This window comes from Lytechinus variegatus, chromosome 7 (genome assembly GCF_018143015.1).
Source record: "Lytechinus variegatus isolate NC3 chromosome 7, Lvar_3.0, whole genome shotgun sequence".
Taxonomy (NCBI): domain Eukaryota; kingdom Metazoa; phylum Echinodermata; class Echinoidea; order Temnopleuroida; family Toxopneustidae; genus Lytechinus; species Lytechinus variegatus.
Window position 1 is genome coordinate 17,008,074 of NC_054746.1, and position 21,581 is coordinate 17,029,654.

Consider the following 21,581-nt stretch of genomic DNA (forward strand, 5'->3'; position numbering starts at 1 on the left):
TCAGTTGCATAGCAATTCATGGTAATAGAAATTTGATTTTCTTAGTTATGACATCTTCATAATCCTATTTTTCTACATAGTGGCCGATAATTATATGAAAACGGAGCATTTGAAATGACTTAGTGATATATTGCTATTATATTTAGATTTGTTATATTTTATGAATACCAGGTAAACTCATTATTTCAATTTAAAAAAATATGCCAAAAAGTATTCTACCTAATTTGGATTTTTGTTCATTATGGCAATGTCTATATAAGGGTTTATGATCCTGATTTATTATAGAGTATTTTGGCACTTCAGAAAAGTGGAATATTATCATTATTATTTATCTTTCTGATTTAGCAAAATCGGGGCCCTCTAACATGAAGCTTAGCGATTGATTGTTTGGCAGATTTATAAGATTAAGAGTAATGTAAATCATTGATCGCTAAGCTATATCTTACGGGGCAAGATAAAGAGAAATGTCTTTATTTCATCTACATTTTGAAAATGAATAAAATCAGACTGCACAGGTGGTAGCATCACATAATATGTTCCTACTAATAGAGCTTTTCTAATGACCTTATATGGTATATAAGATCATTAAGTATTGCAATGGAAATATATCCATCCAGAGAGTATTTGATTACTTTGATGCAGTGAAGTATGCTGAAGTTGTACTTGTCAAATGTTTTAATTATGTTGCAAAATTCATCAACATTAGTGGAATTTGCCTATGTTGAATGACTTAGTGTTTTTATGACAGACAGTGGTTAGTTAATTTTATGTTTGTATTGTGTAACTTTTTTATTAATTTGTAATTAAATCAATGTGTATTGATTTTAATATTGCACTTTCAATGAATATCATTGTATTAATGTTATTATTTTATCAACCGATAGATGGCATGAACATTTTAAACAATTGTTTACATCTGGCATTGATAGTCAGCAACCAAATGTTCACAACTCCTGTTTATGAAGGTATATTTGCATGTTTGAATCCAAATTTTGTTGTAGGTTAAACTTAAAAAGTTTGTATGAGACTTGTTTTGTTACGTTGAGCATTTATCATGTTTGGTAATGATTTACAGTAGTTTTGTGAATTATAAATGAGAAGCCATACTCTTTGTAATTCAGCAAGTCTGTTAGTCTGATGTCTTCTTTAAGATAGCATTCCCATTGAATGGGAGGTTCAAAAGCAAGAAAGGATCTCTGTTTTTTTCTTAAACCCACTATTAATCAGTGTATAATTCAATAAGCCGTTATATATTCCACTTGAACCAGACAAAAGTGAATCTTGGTTGAAGAAAGTAAAAAAAATTTAAGGAACTTTTTTCATTGTGAAGAATTAGCCTACATGTAGATCATATGCCCTGTAACACACAGCTGAGCGATCGATGGTCGGTCTGATATTTCTAATGCTTGATTGCATGGTTATTGTGTATGATCAGTTGTTAAAGTCAGCCCTGCGATCAGTCGCTAAGCTTGGTGTATGAAGGTATTGAATAGAATGTGAGCATACAGGTATGTTTGTATGGGCATCTTTCATGTTTGCACATCAGTTATTTTTGTTATATTTGGATAAATACTCAATATTATATAATTAGAATGATGTAATGCTATAAATGCATAGTTAGTAATGTGGAAACCATGATGACAGTTGTGGGATGATAAGATAAGATAATTGCACTTTTTTTTTCAACTAATGGAATATGATATGGATTAGATTGTAATAGTGTAATGGGATGATTGTGTGTTTGACAGTACTGCTTGTGGACCCATTGCTAGTAAAGGACAGTCTTTTGATTTCAATAGTATGTCTGGATTGCAGTCAAAATTTATGGTTGGAGTTCAATATGATTTGTTGAATAAATGCCCAATAAACAGCAAAAACATCACGATATGAGTCCTCATTTTCATGTTATTGTGTCTTTCATAAATGGATAATGCCCCTTCCATATCCCCCGACTTGCATTATCTTGTTAAACTTGTATTTCAATAAAAAAAAAACTTGAATATAACAAAAAGTGTACCGGTATTGTAAATACATGAAGTACGCTTTAGCCTTTTTTTTTATAGGGTTTTAATCTCTTTATAACTGGGCTATTGATGCATAAAAAGACTTGGGATGACGGGGTTGGATGGGGGGAGGGGTATCTCGTTCACTTCATGATAACTAGAAAAATTGGTTAGCCTATGTAATGTTACCTCTACCAATGTTTTATTTCACAAAGTTATGTTCTTTTCTGAATTATGCTAATTATTCAAGAGAATGATTTACGTAATTAGAGAATTATGTAATAGGCCTATACTTACCTGATGTACTTAAGGTCAGAATTGACAAACGGGATGAGTTACATTAGATTATTAGCAAACATATGTGAGTGCAAGGCACAAACTTCATATGTACTGACCCCAAATCAGGATATTTTATGCATTTTAATGAATTTAAAAATAATAAGTATATCCTCTCCCTTCTCTTCCCTTTATTTCCTCTGTCTCTTCCTTTCCCTTCCATAGTTCCTTTTCTTTTTTTCTCTCTTTAAATCTTTTCTTTCTCCTCTCTGTTTTCCCTTCCTTTTGTTCCCCCTTTCCTTTTTCCTTTCTTTTTCTCTCTCTTACTCCCTATCACTTCCAATAGGGGGACTATGTCCACTTTGGTCTCCTTCTTACACTTCCTTTACTTCTTTACCCTTCTTTTCATCCTCCCTTTCCTCTAGTTTCTTTTACTCTCCTCTATGCTCTATGCATATTTTGTATCTTAATTACTGGGAGGGGTATAAAGCCAGCAGTGTGGGATGAGGTTGTTTCAGCCCCTCATTTTTTCATTTTGTAGTTCACCCCCCTGCCCCTATTTAACTCCTTTTTTTATGTAGGAGGGTACGTGCAAGGCCGATCGACACAGCCCTTTTTTGCTCTCTCATCCCCCTTTTCAACAACCTTTTATTTTGATGTTTCTTTCTACTTCTTTTCCTTATTTTACACTCGTCCTTTTTCTTATTTTATTTCATTTTCCCTTTTTTTCAATTTCTCTTTCTCTTATTTCCCCTTCTTTTCCTTTCCCTTCTTTGCTTCTCAGGCTTATCTTTCCAAGTTTTACCCACCCCTTTCCCTCTTTCTTTTCTTTCTCCAAGGTCCTTTCCCTATTTCAATGTCTTTCTCTTTAATCTCTTCCTTTCTCCCCCCCCCCCCCCTCTTCCTTTCCCTTCCTTTTCTTTCTCTCCATCCCTTCATTTTCTTTCCTCTGTTCCTTGATCTCTCCGTTTCCTTCTTTTTCTCTCTCCTTTGATCCATCTCTCCCTCTCTTCCCCCTTTCTTTCCTCCCCTATAGCTATTCTCCCTTATTTCTTAGGAAGGATAATGCCCCTCGGCAACATTTCCTTCAATTTGTCTTTTTACCATGGCATTGGCCCAAATTATGTCAAAAAACAATGTGTTCTAATGATCCAAATTTGCATGGTCTAAGTCGGGGGGGGGGGGGTAAATCAAGAGTGCATGGGTGTGGGCATTTACAATATTGATGAAGTCATTTTATGTTTGTACCGTATTCACTAGCTGGAAGAAACAATTAAAAAAAGAAATATGTGCAGCTGAAAGCCATACCTGTTTTTAGGGCCCAGGGGTTTTTGGGCAGAAACGGTTACCCAATATCAAGGATTTTCCCGGGAGATTTTCTCCCCAAATGAGATGACAAATTTGATATTTTTTTATGTCATGCAGTACTCAAGAGTGATCGAAGAATAGGGGCATGTTTATGGATTTTCCATCTCAAAGTGACCTACCGGTACCGTATGTATGAGAGCGGCACATATATCCGTCCGGCCGGCCGGGTGGATAAGCTGCATTGGTAGAGTGGTATACCCGGTATGTGTGGAGGTAAGGTCTACCTTTCTTTGAAATTGTTGCCCTTTTGACAATTCTTATAGCGATTTTGCCAATATGTGATTGTTGTGCTGATTCATAGATATAGTGAGGGATTATATTACCGAACGGCCTTTATTACCGAACGCGCACATCGTACGTGTCAGAAAATAATTTCATACGCTCAAAACTTTGCAACATCCTTCCGAAGGAACTTGAATAGAAAGATGATGAAAAATCGTCAAAAACACATTTTCAAAGTCTTAATATTCTAAGAATAATAAAATATGGCCAAAATAGCTCATCTGTGATTTTGTTGTTTTCTAAATTTTTCCCATAGAAAACACACGTTCGGTAATACGATACCTTTTTCAAGTGACCAAAATATTTCACATGCAAAGAGGGGTCCGATTGGAAGCTAATATTGTAAAAAAGAAAATTGATTTCGGCAAAATTTGTACATATCTAGATTTTGTAGGTAATTGTGTATTTATAGCGAAAGTTTGGTGAATTTTATGAGAATAATGTGTTTGATATGATTGAATTCATGAAAAGTGTTCGGTAATACGATCCACTACTATACCTAGGAGGAACTTTGCAGATTATTCAGTTGCTTTACTACATCGAGAAATTGATGAACTTGTCAAGATCAACTCCCACTTCCCAGGCTTTTTGGCTTTTGGCTTTGCTACACTACAGTCCCATGTATTTCATTATTTGCTTGAACGTCATCACTCTGAAACTGACCTGGATAATGGCTGGATTTTCAGCCATTCATTTCCAATCAAACGGAAAGTAACTGTACATTCCTGATTATTAATTGGATTATTCAGCTGACTAGTGTTGAGCTCTACTGACCTGTCGTCTGGTACAAAGTGGTAGACTATTTTAGTGAAGACTTCAATTAATCTCCTGACTGTTTTGGAGGCACGACTTTTGATTGGAATTTGATAAAGTTTTAATTGACTCCACCACCACTCCACTCACACAACGAGGTTATTATACTTGACTTGGATGGTAAGTAAAACGTCATATTTCAATGAAGTGTTTCATGAAAAGTTTTTTTTATGGTTTTAAACATTGCTATTGAGCAGCAAATCAGATAAATTAAAGGATTGCAGTCAAGGCAGTAGGAGTCAGTGAAAATCACTGACATTTTTTTTATTACTGTTCATAAACCACTCCTCGTTCATTGAATGAGTAGCAATAACTTACTTGATTTCTCTTTTGAAGTATGCGTTTGAACTACTATGTTAAATATGGATGTAAAATGTTAAATGGTTGAAAAGTATCAGGATTGGGGATTAATATAATTTCAGGTTTCTTTGAGTTTAATTAACGGTAACTCCAATGATAATTTGAGGTCACCGAATACTTGTATGTTTATAATCGGTATCAAATGAATGTATTTTTTTTCTCTCTTTTCAAAATGAATACTGCTGGTTATTATGTAATGTCCATGTATGCAAGACTGCTAGTGCTGAGTAGAGGCATTCAATAAGTTAAGAAAATTTATGATTTCATATGAATCCTAAAGTTAAAAATGGCATCCATACTACTTTGGCTTTTGCACAATAATTCTAAATGAAGAAAAACAAGGGTAGAGTTTCCAGGTTTATGAAGTGGCTTGGAGTGAGACCATTCAAGGGAGCAAAGTGACTGAGCCCTGGAGACGGGGGGGGGGGGGGGGGGTCTTCCTCTCTCACGGTAGAGAGTATTTTAGATTTGAAATTATGGGATCTGGTGCATACTCGTGAGAAAGTTTTGATGTAAGTAAATTCTGTCCACTACAGGTACCGTATGCACCAAAGCTCATGACTTTGTATTTCATCAAGGTATGCACCATATTTCATACATTTTGTTAAAAAATGTCCCAACTATAAAATGGCCAGGAGGAGAGCTGCCCCCATAATTTGCTACAGGAGTCCATAAGAAGTCCATCCCAGGCCCAAAACCACTATTTCGGCACAATTGGAGAATCACAAAAATGAAAAAATAAAGTGAACGAAATTTGATTAATTTTATTAACATTCAAAGTGACATATATTCAAGTTCATAGTTGAAAAATATGAGCACATAATGTTACTTCGTTATCATAGTGGGATAATTTCTTTCACGGGATGTAAATTTCCCTCTGTAACATACGTTACCACTATCATTAAATCCCAAATGCTTTTAAATCGGTCACTACAGTCAAGAATTGAGAACGTAATAAACCAGAAGTGCAGTAACCATCGGCTGTAATATTTGTAAAAAATTCTGCCAGATTATACCATGACCAATGACCTACGTGAGATACGAAACATAAGCGTGTCATATTTTGTTAAACCTACTTAATTTTAGGTTTATGAGTTTTCTTTCTATTTGACATCTGAATCTACGATAGAAACTATTTTCATCATTTAGGAGTACCTTCGTGCCAGACAATTATTGAGTAACATCAAGGACGCAAGTGATACTGTGTACTTAGAATTATATTCAATGGTTTCCATGTAACGTAAGTTACATATTATAAGTAACGTAAGTTACATTGGTAATATTATTATATGTGATTTTGTTTTGGTATATATTCATATATTAATTTGTCATTAAATGTAAGTTAAGGTATACAACACCCCATGTTCCAATGAATTGGAGATAAAAATTATCAAACGCTACACTTCGAATATCTATAAAACTGTAAAACTTTCTGACTTGTCAGTGTATATACTCTACACAAGAAAAATAATCCATAACCTGTGAGAAGACAATAATATTTGAGGCACTATACATTATGCCAATAAAATCACGAGAGTTGGGAAAATGCTATTTCGTTATTCAAGGGATAAGTATGCCATGTTTTGCATTTGATTTCAATTGAGAAATCGGTAACGTAGATTTCACGTTGATTTTATCAGCATGACAGTATATACGTATCAACCATCTTGTAAATTGTTATCTTTAATGTTCCGAATCCATTAGTACCAGTCGCTTTGATAGGCTGTTAAAATGATTGAATAAAACAACAATAAACTTAGTACAGGAACACTCTAGAGAACAGCGATTGCAATATTGTACACAGAAGTAAAAATTCCAAACCCTTGCATGGAACAACAAGAAATGGCAATAAATGAGATACTCGGTTATATTTGCTCTCAAACATGAACAATAACGCCCTATGCACAATATAATATCTATCATGAACTTCATGAACTTGCTGAAGAAGAACTAGGAAAAGGTAAATAAACAAATTTTGTCACTTTTTAATCAATAACACCTCAGTTGGATGTCAATAGCCTAAGAAATAACATCACATTTCTAAGTTTCACAAAATCTACATGCATAAATAAAAAATAAAAAAATAATAAATTGAATAAATTTACATGCAAGTAGGCCTAAAACATTTTAAACATGTATCTTAACCCATATTACGAAATTGATGGCAAATATGTGAGAAAAAATATCAGTTGTTAATCATGCCACATGAATTTGTCTCCTGGATTAATGTTTTGACTTTGTTATGAATATAAATTAAGTGAAAATCTAATTGCTACATTACAAGTTATACAATGTATTAATAACAATGATATGGAATGATAACTTAATTGAATCTATAACACCAGCTATTCGGCGAACTCGTTCCCTGAGCCTTTTTACTCTTGCGTTTGTGTATTCCTTGACTCGCTTCTTTCTTTGTTAAATTACCGACAGATTGGTATAGAATACAATCTGTTGGCACTTACGTGCCCTATAAGCGGCCTGTATCTCAGCTCTGCCTCTACCCATTGCAACTGTATAATAATTAAGAGAAGAATGCCCAAAAAATTATTAGTTTTATGAACCATATGTCTTACTGAAACTTATGTCACTATATCATGAGTTCATTTAATAGTTTGGTCCATGATGAGCAAGGATAATCGTTGAAACGTGAATTTTCATACCATTTGTTGTATTTTCTTCATTCAAAATAGTTTCTTCTTCACTATGAGATAACAATTGATATTCCCAACACTAATTCCAGTGATATTTTTTGTTTACAAATGGTCATGTAAGGAATTCCCTAATTAGTATTTGATCGTAGGAGATATATACTATTTAATACAACTCTTCCCCTAGAGAAGCCCACTAACAATTATACTAGAACAATAAAATCTGTTCTTATCCATGCATAATCTCTGAAACAGCCGTTTAAATGACACAAGATTGTTGAAACTTACGTTACCAAAGCATGAAACTTACGTTACCACATCATTACAGATGCCTGATCCATTAATGTTTAAAGAAAAACTTGATAATCTTATTTATCGCTTATTCAATATTTTTTCTTTTTATAATTTACATTTTTCCTTTTCCTATACTCGAAGTATGATAATATTTAAGCCAGGTTCAACAACAAAACTTACAAATCAAATTATTGAACAGACAGTTATGTTTATTTACGTTCCACTGAACCCCTAACAATTAATGAATAAAAACACAATTTAATATGGTTTGACACAGAAACTCTTCGACATCTTAGTTGCAACAATAAAATTGGTTCAAAGTGACATACTTTTCTGTGAATTATCCATTTTTAATGTGGCTATATTTTGAAACTTACGTTACCAAAATTTGAAACTTACGTTACCTGATAATTGAGTGATTTATTTGGAAATAATATACCTGCAGATCAACGTAATGATTATGTTTTACATTGGGAGCTATATACCAAATAAATCCACAACAATTACATACAAAACATGATTATATAACAAAAACAATATATATTTTCAACTTGAAATACTCACCCTAAATTTTCAACCCGTCTTGTTTGCAGGTTCAATTGTATTTTGTACAGTCGATACTCCTGGGAAGCTGTTGCTAAGCTTTCTAATGACCACTCGCAGACAGCGCATACCTCAACTATGTTTATTTTTATTGAATTAATGATTAATACAGATATTTCTGATTGTGTGGTAACGTATGTTACATCACGTATGTTACATCTGTGGATTAAATTGGTTAAGTTGGCAACATAACAATGAATCCTAAGACCCCCATGGGAAGGGAGATTCTACTCATTTAGTCTCAACTCATGAGCAATGATTCAGAGCTCTGTACCTTCATACATTTTATAAAAATGGTAACGTATGTTACACCTCTTAAAACTACTTTTTTCTAATCTATCTTCTTCATGTTACAAGTCGCACTACGTTTGAATCGGAATGATAAAGCATTGCTAATATATATACCCCTTGGGGTTAGAAAAACAATGTAGTGGTGTAGTTCTCACTGTAATATCATAGCCGAATATGGAGTATAAAAATGGTAACGTAGGTTTCACTAGATCCGGAGACACATTTTCAATTGGTGTATTTTTTTTAAACAACGGTTAGTTCAAAAGATTTTGGTATATTTCATGGGACATTTAGCTGCCTTTATAAAGCTATGATTAAGTTTCTTCTCTGTGCTTATATATTCAAATAAAGTTGAAAAAACATGAAAAATTATTACTGGCGATATGCACTTTTTAGCCTGTAGCCCAAATTCAACCCTACCCCAACGCTTTATTGCTTAAACTTTGCCTTTGAAATTAAATTAACGTTTGTTTACATGTCCCTTGGCATCACATTAAAACACAAAAGCATTCAGAAAAAGCTATGTTTCTCCGAAAGATGAACAAGAACGCTGGAGACATGATTTTTGACCAATTGTGCCGAAATAGTGGTTTTGGGCCCCCAACAAACAATTGATTTGAATGAAAAGAAAAAAATCCAATTAGCAAAACACTGAAAATTTCATTAAAAACAGCTGTGAAATTTCAGGAAGTTCTGACATTTTTGAGTTTCTCTTAATTTTAGAAAACAGTTAGTGCTACATGTATATGCACATTTTGATCGGTATGCAAATGAGGGGACTGATGATGTCAACCACTCACTATTTCTTTTGTATTTTATTACACTGTAGGCCTAAATGAAATATTCTTATTTCTCCTCATTGTCCTGTGAAACAAATACATGCTATCCCCCCTTCCTGATCATGTGAAATTACCTTTTTTTACATTTCATTCAAGTAAGTCCTTACTGTCAAAACTGTAAATATTGAAGTAATGTATAATTCAAACAATAAAAAACAAAAGAAATAGTGAGGATCATCATCGACTTTCTCATTTGCATGTCACAGAGTTGTGCATATAACTGTTTTGGGAAAAATGTTTATAATTTTCAGCATTATGCTTGTTTATTTTTCTCTATTGATTCACCGAATCAACAATTTTCTGGGGTGAACTTGACCTTTATTATTTAAATTGGAAGGGGAAATAAAAGTCTGAAACAGTCTGTAAAAGTACAGATATTGATTTGCCCTCAATACTAGATTCACTCTAGCCTAGACATCATGTGTACTGGTGATGTATTCATATCTACCATAGATCACACTAAAGTGCTATTCAGGGCCCCATCTTACAAAGAGTTACGATTGATCTGATCAATCACAACAATGGAAAGCCAGCAACGTCAACATCTAAAAACTGAAACTGAGAGTGTAAAAAAATCAAGCAAGAACAAAAGAAAATAAACCAAACATTGCCAACCTCATAATTTCCCCACACAGAGAACAAGGTTATATCATAATTCATAACCTCCTTCACTGAATGAGTGGTGCCATTCCAATATTCATCTGACTCAAATAGTGATTCTCACTGGCAATTGAGAATTCCCTGCCCAATACAAGATTTATCGTTGATGCATTTTTATTCCTTTGCCATATGCCATGCTTTGAGGTGTGATCAATTTAACAATATACTTGTAGGCATGTGAGAACAAGATAAGGGGCTGAGGCATGAGACTTGGTATGATTATGTAGACGTAGGGTAGTTTCAAGACAGTTCAGGTTGCTGGTCAAGGTCAAAGGTCATTTTAGATCAATAAAACTGGATTAGAATTAACACTTTACCAGTTCATTACTTTAAAAAATCTTTTATCATATTAAATGGAACTTGTAATATGTTGTGGGCCATTAAACTTGGTATTTTATTATCAGATATTTTTTTGTCTTCTTAAAAAAAAAATATTCAATTTAACATTTTTTTAACATGTATTTTTACATTAAATTTGGCTGTCATCACTGTGTTACATAATACATGTATGTACGATATGACTAGGGGGGGGATTAGCTCTTAGAGATATTGATATAGTCAGTTTGAATATTTTCACCATTGAGTTGTTGTTTTCTTGTGTTTTAAGGCGCGTACCACTCATTTATTCATACATTTATGAATATTTGAGGGTCCAAACCAAGATGACCTTGCTTCAATACTTTAAGAATATTTGTAAAACTTTTTTACAATGCCAATATATTTTTAAAAAAAATCACACTAATTTGCTCAATTATATTCAAATTAGAGAATGAGGGCTTTTCTCATTTTCAGCAGACTATAGCTCAGCATTTTTAGGCCATGCCCCTAAAATGAGCTTTTTGGTCTTTATTGTCCCATTCTTTGCCTGACTTTCTTCAAAATTGTTTCATATCAATCAGGAGTTTTCAGGACAACATTCCACTTCCAGTGAGATTGTAAAAATTAGTTTTGAATTATCACCCATTTATAGCTAATCTCTATTTGAAGAAATATTCTGCAACCTTACAGTACAGAGCTATACATAACCCTATGTCTGTGCAGTATTCACAAAACATACCATGGATCAGGAAGATTTCATGCATAATTTTGCTAAAGTAATTCAGCTTGTACATATCACCCTTTGGAAAAACACACATTTATTTACCTTTCTCAGTATACACACTGCATTTTGGATTTTTTAATCCCACAAAAGTTGGTAGCAATGTGAAAAAATAAATAAAATAAGAACCAATAGTCCCGTATGTGAAGAAACCATGGCCATGTCATTTTGAGATGAATGTCAGTGTAGACATTCATTTGAGTTCTTACACACTCGGTTAGGAACATTGCATTTGAACTTTGTGTAAAAAAAATCAAATGTTTTCTCACCAATTTTTCTTGTGTTAGGTGCATGTCGTGTAATAAACGTATGAGATATTGTGCAAATAGGCATTTGCACAGACAAGGACACTGCATAATGTTGGGGCCCTTATATTTAATTTTGTTTCATTACATGTAATCATCTTTTTATCTTCATTACACATTTATAAATTTGATAAAAAACATCAATCATTTTTCAAATACATGGTTGATTCACAGGTTTATTTACCTCACAGGTACAGTTTTTGTTAATGTCAAGTCTCTTCGTCTTACACAATTCAGATGCAAATAAAATGTCTTCTTCTTAGTAATTATGTAACAAAATTGAGTTATATAAAATTATACATAGTCCAAAAAGTTATATCAATGATATTATGTTTATGCTCATTACCATTGGCAGGTGCTTATTTTATCAAAAAAGAGTGACATTGATAATTACATGTCATGAACATGTGTTTCAAAGTCTTTCTGAATAAACCAAACTATGTTTCTAAAAGCTTTCATTCAATTTACATGTGATCAAAACATGTATTTTGAACTTCTCTTCTCCATGACAAGTATTATCCTCCATTATAAGATTCTTTTCACTGGTAGGCCTAAATAAATTATACAGTATTGTGAATGCCCTTTGTGGTATAACATATTTGTAAAAGTATCTTGTTGTTACTTGACTTAAACATTTTACTGAAGTACCAATCTTAATTTGGATATGTTAAGCTCGGCAGACTGTTGGGGGTCTCTATAGTCAATGATTTTGAAAGCCAAATTTTAGGTACACGTGTACAGCTTGTCTTTATTTTGAATAATCGAAAAATATAGATCTTTTACTAATATGTTCAATTTCAACAAAGATAATGTTTCTGATAAATTTGCAAAACATCCAATATTCGAATGTCTTCCCAGTAGGTTATTCCACTATGGAACCATGTTCTTTGTAAAATAGTGTTGAATTATTAAAAACAATTTCATGATACCATATAAATATTCTTTTCTACCTGATATTCGATCAGAGCCCAAGTTCGATGTATTTGAACATAAAGTGGCTGTATTTTGTTTAAACAATGAAGTTACATTGTGAGGCTGAAAGCAACTTACAAATGGCAAATCTTCACTTGGTCACATTCTCTTTGTTGCTGTTATTTCCCTACCCCATTCCCTCTCCTTAGAAATCTAGTTACTGTAGGTAAGAACCTACCTGATATGCATGACTTTAAGCACGGCTGATGACCCTTTTTTAAGATTTCAATTCAATTCATTTTATTTCCATTTTCAAATAATAAACATAACAAACATATACACATATAGTATACAAAGCAGAATAAATATCATAATGGATACTTTCAGTTACAAATAGTATACAAAAGTGATTGGTAAATAAATAAGTCGTAGTTTCAAAAGCACATTTTGATAATTAAGTAATTGAAAATTACAGGTCATAGTTATCGTATGAAAATGAAAAAGAGGGTCTTATTAAAAAGCAAAGCATTTGTTGGTAAACCCCTCTTGAAATAAATTGTGATTAAACCATGGGCAATTAAAAGTAGGGAAAGGTAAAAATGATCAAATACAATGAAGAGCATATGGGTTTTTTATAACAAATAGGGAGAGAGATACAAAAAACAGGTCAAGATAAGAACAGTAATATCACAAATTAAAAAAAAAAGAAGAAAGTGATGAAGGAAAGCGAGTATCGTGTTAATCTAGAATGGGAAATAGAAAAAGTGCTAAATGATGTATCCTTTAGCTGACTTAGCACCTAAGAACATCTTCCAGAGCTGCCAAGTAGTACGTATTGGCAATATTTCGTATGCAGATCAACTCCTCAAAATGCTGCTTTATGCTATTTCTTATTGACATAACCAGTACATATAATGAACAAAAGGTCTTAATAAAAGATATTCTTCCTTGACTCACAATGATATACATCCATTGATTTTTTTATATTCAGAGAATCTACAAGCTTGGTTTGGTGATAAGTTGCAGCAGATCTCATCAATAGTGTACAATGACTTGACAGCTGTTGGAAGGGAGATCATTCAACTTATTCAAGCCCAAGAAGAGGTAATTATCTATCCTAAAAAGGCTAACAACTGGGCAATTCTATTAAATACATACATCATACCCCTATATTTCACACCTTTATGATTTGTCTATGTTCTGTAGTTCATATGAAAGTTGTAATGCTTTTAAATTATCTATGCTTGAAATTGAGAAAAGTGAGAATTAGACATACAAAAATGTTGACTCTTTTTATGACATTTGTCCAACTGAGAAATCATGGAGAATTTGCCAAAAAGGAACATGTTTTATTGTTTGTATATACAGTGCGTCCCCCCAAAAAAATATACACTTTTGAAATGGCTGCCAAATAAAAAATGTATCATTTTTGGGGAAAAGATATGGAAAGCCAATAAAGTCAACTTTCAAATGACACCAAAAAGTTGGAAAACTATTCATGCTTGAACGAGCACTGCCCACTGAAACAAAGGGTATGAAAATTAAGGTGGGCCGGAATTAGCCCTCCAATTTCTTTCAGGTTTTTTTGTTTGGTACTTAGCTATTTGGTGAATTAATGATCAGTTTGTTGTTTGTGAAAATTTCATGTGTTAATAAATCAACATTTAATGCATGAGTGATCATGAATTGCGATGAAGTACATTTCATCCAAGTGTTACCGTGTTTACACGCTGTCCCAGCTCGCAGGGCTAAAACATGTAGATCAGTGGATAAAATTTAGTTCATGTAACGCTGTTATTGCCAGGGCAGACTAGACTTCGTGTTTACGCAGAGAAAAATTGCCGTGTCTGCACCGGCTCGGGGATCTGATCCTACTATTTTGGAGGAGCAGAATTGCCTGTGTCTGCATGCACCATGAGCCGGTGCAAGTTAATCACGTTTACATGCATAAAAAAGGCGAGTCTGTACCGGCTCGCGGATCTGCACCACAAGCCGGTGCAACGTGTAAACATGGTATGTGTGAGGTTGTGCTTATTTGGAATGAGGCTTGGTAATTTAATGAATCCTAAAGCTTTTGTAGTTATGCAAATTTTCTTTCTTTTCCATGGTCATGTGAACAGGTGCAGGAGTTTCACACTGGGGTCGAATCTTCAGGTTCAATAGTTCTTAGTAGAGACCAAGAAGTTCCTTCATCAGGGGGCCTGTTTCATAAAGTCTAACAACTATATATTGTAACTTTGTCATTATTGTAACTACACCATGGAAACCTTTATTGTGATTGGCTGCTATAAGCCCCATTACCATGGTTGTTGCCATAATGGCAAAGTTACAAAAGTTGTAACTCTTCATGAAATGGGCCCTGGCCTGGACTATCAATATCAAAGAAGAAGTACTCATCACAATCCTGACTGTTGCAGATGTGTCTCGTGCCTGAGAGATCATCGATAAGTAAGTACCATTAGCTGTAACCATCTCTTGCATTTTGAAATGGTATGGACATATGGGTATTCTGTATGAAGTATGTAATAGGTGCAGACATCACCTACATGTATTTCCAGATTGTGTGTATAGAGTACCAAATCAATGACATAGAAAACTTGATATGCATTTCATTGTTTAATACACCATATTTTGGATGAGCATGATGAATTTGGCTTTGAAGAAATATAATCTGATTTTCTTGTCAAAGTCTTATGATTTCTTACAACTACCCATTATTAAGGAATTACTATGATACTATGACCAATATTCAGATTAGTTAATGGCCCTGTCACATTGTTCCGTGCAAGCCTTGTGGATGAGTTGCGGTCAATCACCTGCAACTCACCCGCAAAAAAGTTTTGAGCATGTTCAAAACTTTTCTGTGCGCAAATCAGACTTGCGTGTACTTCTGCGGGCAACGTGTGTGAGATACTGTTCATGCAGGCGACCTATGGGTAGCATAAATAGTCACACGCAAGGCACAGAACGATGTGACAGAGCCTTCAGGGATGGCAAAGTTGAGAAGAAAAGCTGGTTTGCCAGGATGACATCAGGTTGAAGATGTAGAAATTGACACCCAACCCCAAAAGTCATGATCTAAGCGTTGACTTCTAAATTTTTTTTATTTCTATAAGCTTTGTACAGTGGTTATTCAATGGGTTAAATTAAGTTTCACTATATATATTCAAAATGCTGTGGAATCAGGAAAGTCATTGTGAAATCCTGTGTGTTGAGAAGTGGAAGGAACATTTGTTATCCGGTTGACAACTGAATTCAGCAATTCTCATTAATAGGCTTTATACAGGAATCATTCAGTTCCAGTCAGCAACAGATTAAATTGCTTGATTTAATCTGACTGATAATCAAACTGTAGAGCTGGACTGTGTAGTTCTATTGGCAGAACCTGTGTTATGAAGAAGAGCTTTGAGCCATTCAGAAGGATGAGGGATATCCCAGAACCTGCAGGTTAACATGCATTTAAAGACTACCTTGAATCGAGGGTGCCTTGCTGCATAGATCATTGGGTTCAAACAATTGGGAAGAACCACAAGAACAGCTAGGTAGGCTGTGTATAAGCCATACATTGATGCAAACAGGTTTAGGGTATATGGCAGAACGCAGATGAAGAATACCACTACAATCACAGCCAAGTTCTTGGTGATGTTGATTTGCTTGATGCTTGGGCCTTTCGATGGCATCTTTCTGTTGGTTTGATCTTTCATTTCTAAGTTTTCACTTGATTCTCTGAGGGTGTTTCCTGTCTTCTTGACATGTCTTCGGACACAGCGATAGATTGCTGCGTAGCAGTAGGCTATGATGATGGAGCAACTGATGAAGATAACCGAGCCTATGCTTTGAAACACAATGGCTAAAGGATGTTCCAAATCCCAGATACACGACCTGAAGACAGGATCATACACTATATCACCTGTTGCAGGAATGAGCTGAGGAGTCACCAAAACCAGGAATGGAAACATCCATAGCAGTGCTACCATGAAGATGTTTCCACAGTGTGTGTAGATCCTCTGCTGAACTCTCTTAGTCTTAGTGATGACGATATAACGGTTGACTGCAATGGCTGTTAGAGTCAGGATGCTGGTTGAGTTTGTCCAGATGAATAAGGCTCCCACGAGGGAACACAGTCCTTTCCTGAAAGGCCAGCCAGACTCGGAGAGCACTGAAGCACCTTGAAATGGCAGAGTAATGGCGGAAATGAAGTCAGATATTGATAGACTCACCACAAAGACATTGGTGGAGTTCTGGAGACCCTTTGAGAGAGCAACCGCCAGGAACACCATTAAGTTCCCAACAATGCCCAGTATTCCAATGGTAATGGTCAGGGAAGCAATGACTTCAACATGAGTTTGGCTGGTGTAGATCAAGGGTAAAGTTGGTTGAAAAGCTGTAGTAACATTCAAAGTGTTATCCATTTGGGCTGTGTACAAGTCATCCATGATTAATCACACAGCAGGCAAAACTCCTGACGAGAAATTAAGAAATAAAGCAATATTTGTTAAGGTTCTAAAGATAAAGATTATAGTTTAAAGGCCTATAAAGTTTTGTATTTGGACATAAATTATTATGAATATTATATACCTTACCAATTTATGCAACAGTTTTCCAGTTAAAAACAAATTTCCCTTATAGTTCAAGTGTGGTCAATCAATATATGTCGTCAAAGGATTAAATTACCTTGTGTCCACTCTGCAGGATTCTTATATTTTTCATCATTGCATTAGTCAAGAGGAAATTGCTCAACTTGCCTTGCCAGAATCTATGTTGTATTTCCTGTGTACTTCCTATGTTCACATCCATTGAAGACTACAACAAGAAATATATTTTTTATCTGTCCACCCTTTTTGAAGAAAAAAAATATCAAAGATGACACATTTACAAAAAATCTCACTGCACCACAGTATTCCAGTCAGCTCACCTATACTGTTAAACATTTTATTTAAATGTTATAATGTCAAGTTTAGTTAACCTGTCATTTCATCAAATTGTAATTGTCCTTGGTGCTTCGTACCTGCAGAAAAGCACATCCTGGTCATATCATGTTATATCAATATCCTCTTTCCTGTCCTTCCTATCTTAGGACAGGTTAATATGATCTCCATACAACATGTACATGAAAATTTGAAAGAGTTTTATCAAGATTATTTGGTAAAATACAAAAAGTATGCCTTTTAATTGTATGTTGAATTTTTTTAATTCAATTATTTAGATTTTATTCTGCTTGTAGAAATGAAAGTAAAAATAACAATTATGAAAATTCTATCTAATTATATTGTAAAATTCTATTTATTCATTCAATCATTCATTTAACATTGATTTTAAAACTAAAAAATGTGAGAATGTCATTATGATGCTATTTTTTTATATTGCACAGGTAATCACATTTTTTTTTGGCAGCAGCCTTGAATTCATGGTTTCACTTTAATTTTCTATCTCAGGACATGAGGAGATCCGATCCTGTTATTTCCAGATCATGGCAGACCTCTTCTGTCTGAAGGTGAGTATTACATTTATGAAACCAATAGATATAACCAATAAAAGACAAATATTTCAGTCTTACTGCTTACTTTCTCACTGTCAACATAGTCAGGAATTTTTTTTTGTTTGCTTTTTGCTTTTTCATTTTTTTTCATTACAAGCAAGTTACTTATGATACAAGAGAAAAATGAATAAAGATTGCATTTTGGTTGTGCCGTGACATTGAAATTACCAGTAGAAAATTAAAGTCATGAAAAATGAGGATGCCATTCAGATCTAAAATTACAATTGTATTGATGTATCATGATTTGAGTGATATAACCAGGAAAAATGTAGTAATAAAACTCATTTTCTCGGAAGCTATCCTATCACTTCCTTGTGCCATTTTGTGGTCCATGGCAGCGAGTAATTTTGCTGATGAAAATAGATAAGCTCGCTGTGTTCATACCACAGGTTGGCATTCTTTCAAAAGCATATTATGGAGGTGTTTCAAGATTGCCCCACATGTACATGAACTTGAATAGTAGTTCGTCTTTAATTGAAATTTTCTGGAAATTCATATTTTTAATCTAGTAGGAAATATGGAATATTAATATTTTCAGGGTCAATAGACGTTATATAAATCCTATGTTTTATTGTTGTTTTTAATATTTGTATATTTTTGTATAAATTCCTTTAGTTACACTGTTAAACATTCTTTTTATCATTTTATTCGTCACAGATTTTGTAAATAATGAATGCAAATTCTAATTTTTTAAAATGCTTTGTGATGTAATGAACATTCGCTTCTTTACTCCACTCACTGTAGTTGAAATAAAGTCAATAGTCTGCCTGCATTTTCTATGAATGAGCACTGACAAATATATACCGTTATATAATTTGCCAATTAAAAAAAAAAATAAGGCTGTGGAAGCACTGGTTGAATCAGAACGTGAGTTAAGAGCATGCATCTTATATTCAATCCAATGACAATTGCGCAACCTGCTATACAGCCACCAGGCATAAATCGTGACTTTATGAGCAACAAATCTTCTGATTAAGTTTTCATGCAATCGCCTTTGCACCTTGAGCTGTTGATATGGGAATTTCAGTCTACCATCTGTTCTGTTTAGGTATTTTCTACTCACCGTATTTGCATGCGAAGAACATTGGCAGACTCTTAAATCTCAAATTAAACCCATTTTGTCTTTAATAGGGTAATAGTGAAAAAATTAAAAGCAGAAATGATGTCAAAACTCCAGCTGTTTGAACTGTAGCATAAATGGGGAAATTAAAAGGGTGCCAAACGTTTTGAACGATAATATGACTTACATTGAGGAAAGTGATCTGGATATCCTCATCATTGCCCCATCATTACCTTGTATATAACATTGTATATTAAAAGAATAAATGAAAAGGATATGATATTGATACTTGAGTGTCAAACTCCTGTCCTGTGCACATTTAACTGCATAATACAGGCAAGACTTGTGGAGGCATTCCACTTATTATCAGAGTGTGCATATTTTTTATTCATGATTTTCATTTGTGGAACTCAAACCAAATGAATGATAATTTTCTCACTTTCTTCACAGCAAAGTATCGGTACCTATGGACTGACTGGGCTTGTCTATCTACTTTGCTTCATGATGCTCAAAGCACTACACCACTCTTAACCATCATTGATAAGGGTGTCTCAAGGGACAAGGCTTGGCTGGAGATGAATGGTGCTCTGATGAATCCACTCAATCCAGTGAAAGGAATCATTAGTGAGTAGTAGAAATAGATGAAGGCCAGTGATGGATGATGACTTAGATTTTTGTGATGATAACAGTACGGTCATGTTTTTTATTTTATGAGGGTGAAGATAGTGCTGCTGCTGCTGCTGATGATGATGATATTGGTGATTATGGTCATAAAGATGATGATAATGATGATGATATTGATGATGATGGTGATTTTGATTTTGGTGGTGGTGATGATGACAATGATGATGCTGGTGATTATGATGATGGTGATGATCATGATGATGATGATCATCATCATCATGAATAGATGGTGATAGTGATGGTGCTGGTGATGACGATGGTGTTGGTGATGATGATGGTCATGTTGGTGGTGATGAAGATGATTAGTAAATACATGGTCTAAACCTTAAAGTATAAACAACAATTTACAAGATGCTCTTTTCACCTACCTCCCCAATTCCTCGCTTATAGTATCATCATCTTTACCTAACCTGTTATTAATCTTCCAGTAACCTGTCTCTATTGTAGATTTGATGGAATTTAAAGTAAATTTGACATTCAGTTCTATTAGCAATTCTTATTTATCAGCTGATGATGAAGGTATTACTATATCCATGAATATTATGATTTATATCAATTAGTCTCCAAGTATTTGTCAGAACTTTTTGAATCATTATTCTAGAAATGGTGAAAATTGTAAAGTAGAAATTTACCATTCTCTGTGCTCGCCAGGTTTCACCACCTGCTGTTGGCTTTATCAGCCAAGGGAGCACCAGGCACAATTTATTTGCATAATGTTACAGTTTATCAATTTCTCATGTTTCCTCCTAACAATTTCAATGTTAAATGTTAGGCTGGAAACAGTTAATTCCCTATTATAAACTGATTGATTGTTTGTTCAACAGCAACAGTTTCTTGCTGTTCTGAACAGTTTGTAAATACGTCAAGGTACAGTCCCCCCCCCTATGACCTGCGGTATCCGCATAAATCATTCGATCTGTATCCTTGATCTGCTTCAGTGTCTGTACAACAAAGATATTGATGCTATCTGGTTTGTACATAGCTAGTTCTTGAAAAAGAGAAGTGGCACAGATATGTATCTTGTTTCTTTGAAACATTTCTTGAAATGCCACATGTCTAGAGCCTTTTAGTAAAAAATCAAACATTATACTGAGTTGGGATTGCTTTTTGTAAACCTTTCTTTCTTTCTGATCTAATATTTGCTATTTGATTTGGAATTCCTTTCTAAAATCTGAATAATAAAATGCAAGAATTCTACATCTAGTTATTCCTGATCTTTATTGTTAACTGGAAAGTTAACATTTCCGGGTATTACTCACTGATTTTTGCAACTACCCAATTATGAAAATGTACCTGACTTCAGTATTGAGGATTGTATGTTTTTGTGTGATACCAACCCCTTTATCAGTTAACATCATGACATAATTCTCGACAACGGAATTTGTGATAAATAAGAATGGATATATGTACGTGCATGTTGCACAATCAAGTTTCTTTTCCATTTTCTCTTCTTACTGCACCTGGATATCGCTCTTGTTGTTGTGCGGCCATTCCACTACCACTATTCTCTCTTACTACTATGACTTCTCAGACTGAAACCTG

General features: G+C 34.2%; 1 protein-coding gene and 1 long non-coding RNA gene across 2 annotated transcripts; one reads left to right on the forward strand and one right to left on the reverse strand.

Moving 5' to 3' along the window:
- Positions 1–4,536: 4,536 nt before the first annotated feature.
- Positions 4,537–19,972, forward strand: LOC121418592. Its single transcript, XR_005970482.1, has 5 exons — positions 4,537–4,862; positions 13,748–13,860; positions 14,877–15,204; positions 18,192–18,250; positions 19,806–19,972. It is a non-coding gene; the product is annotated as an uncharacterized LOC121418592 (long non-coding RNA).
- Positions 15,198–17,662, reverse strand: LOC121418591 (octopamine receptor beta-2R-like). Its single transcript, XM_041612540.1, has 2 exons — positions 17,431–17,662; positions 15,198–17,218 (listed from the first exon to the last, which is right to left on the reverse strand). Exon 2 carries the CDS (start codon positions 17,190–17,192, stop codon positions 16,101–16,103), a length of 1,092 nt encoding a protein of 363 aa, XP_041468474.1. The 5' UTR covers positions 17,193–17,218; positions 17,431–17,662; the 3' UTR covers positions 15,198–16,100.
- Positions 19,973–21,581: the final 1,609 nt, after the last annotated feature.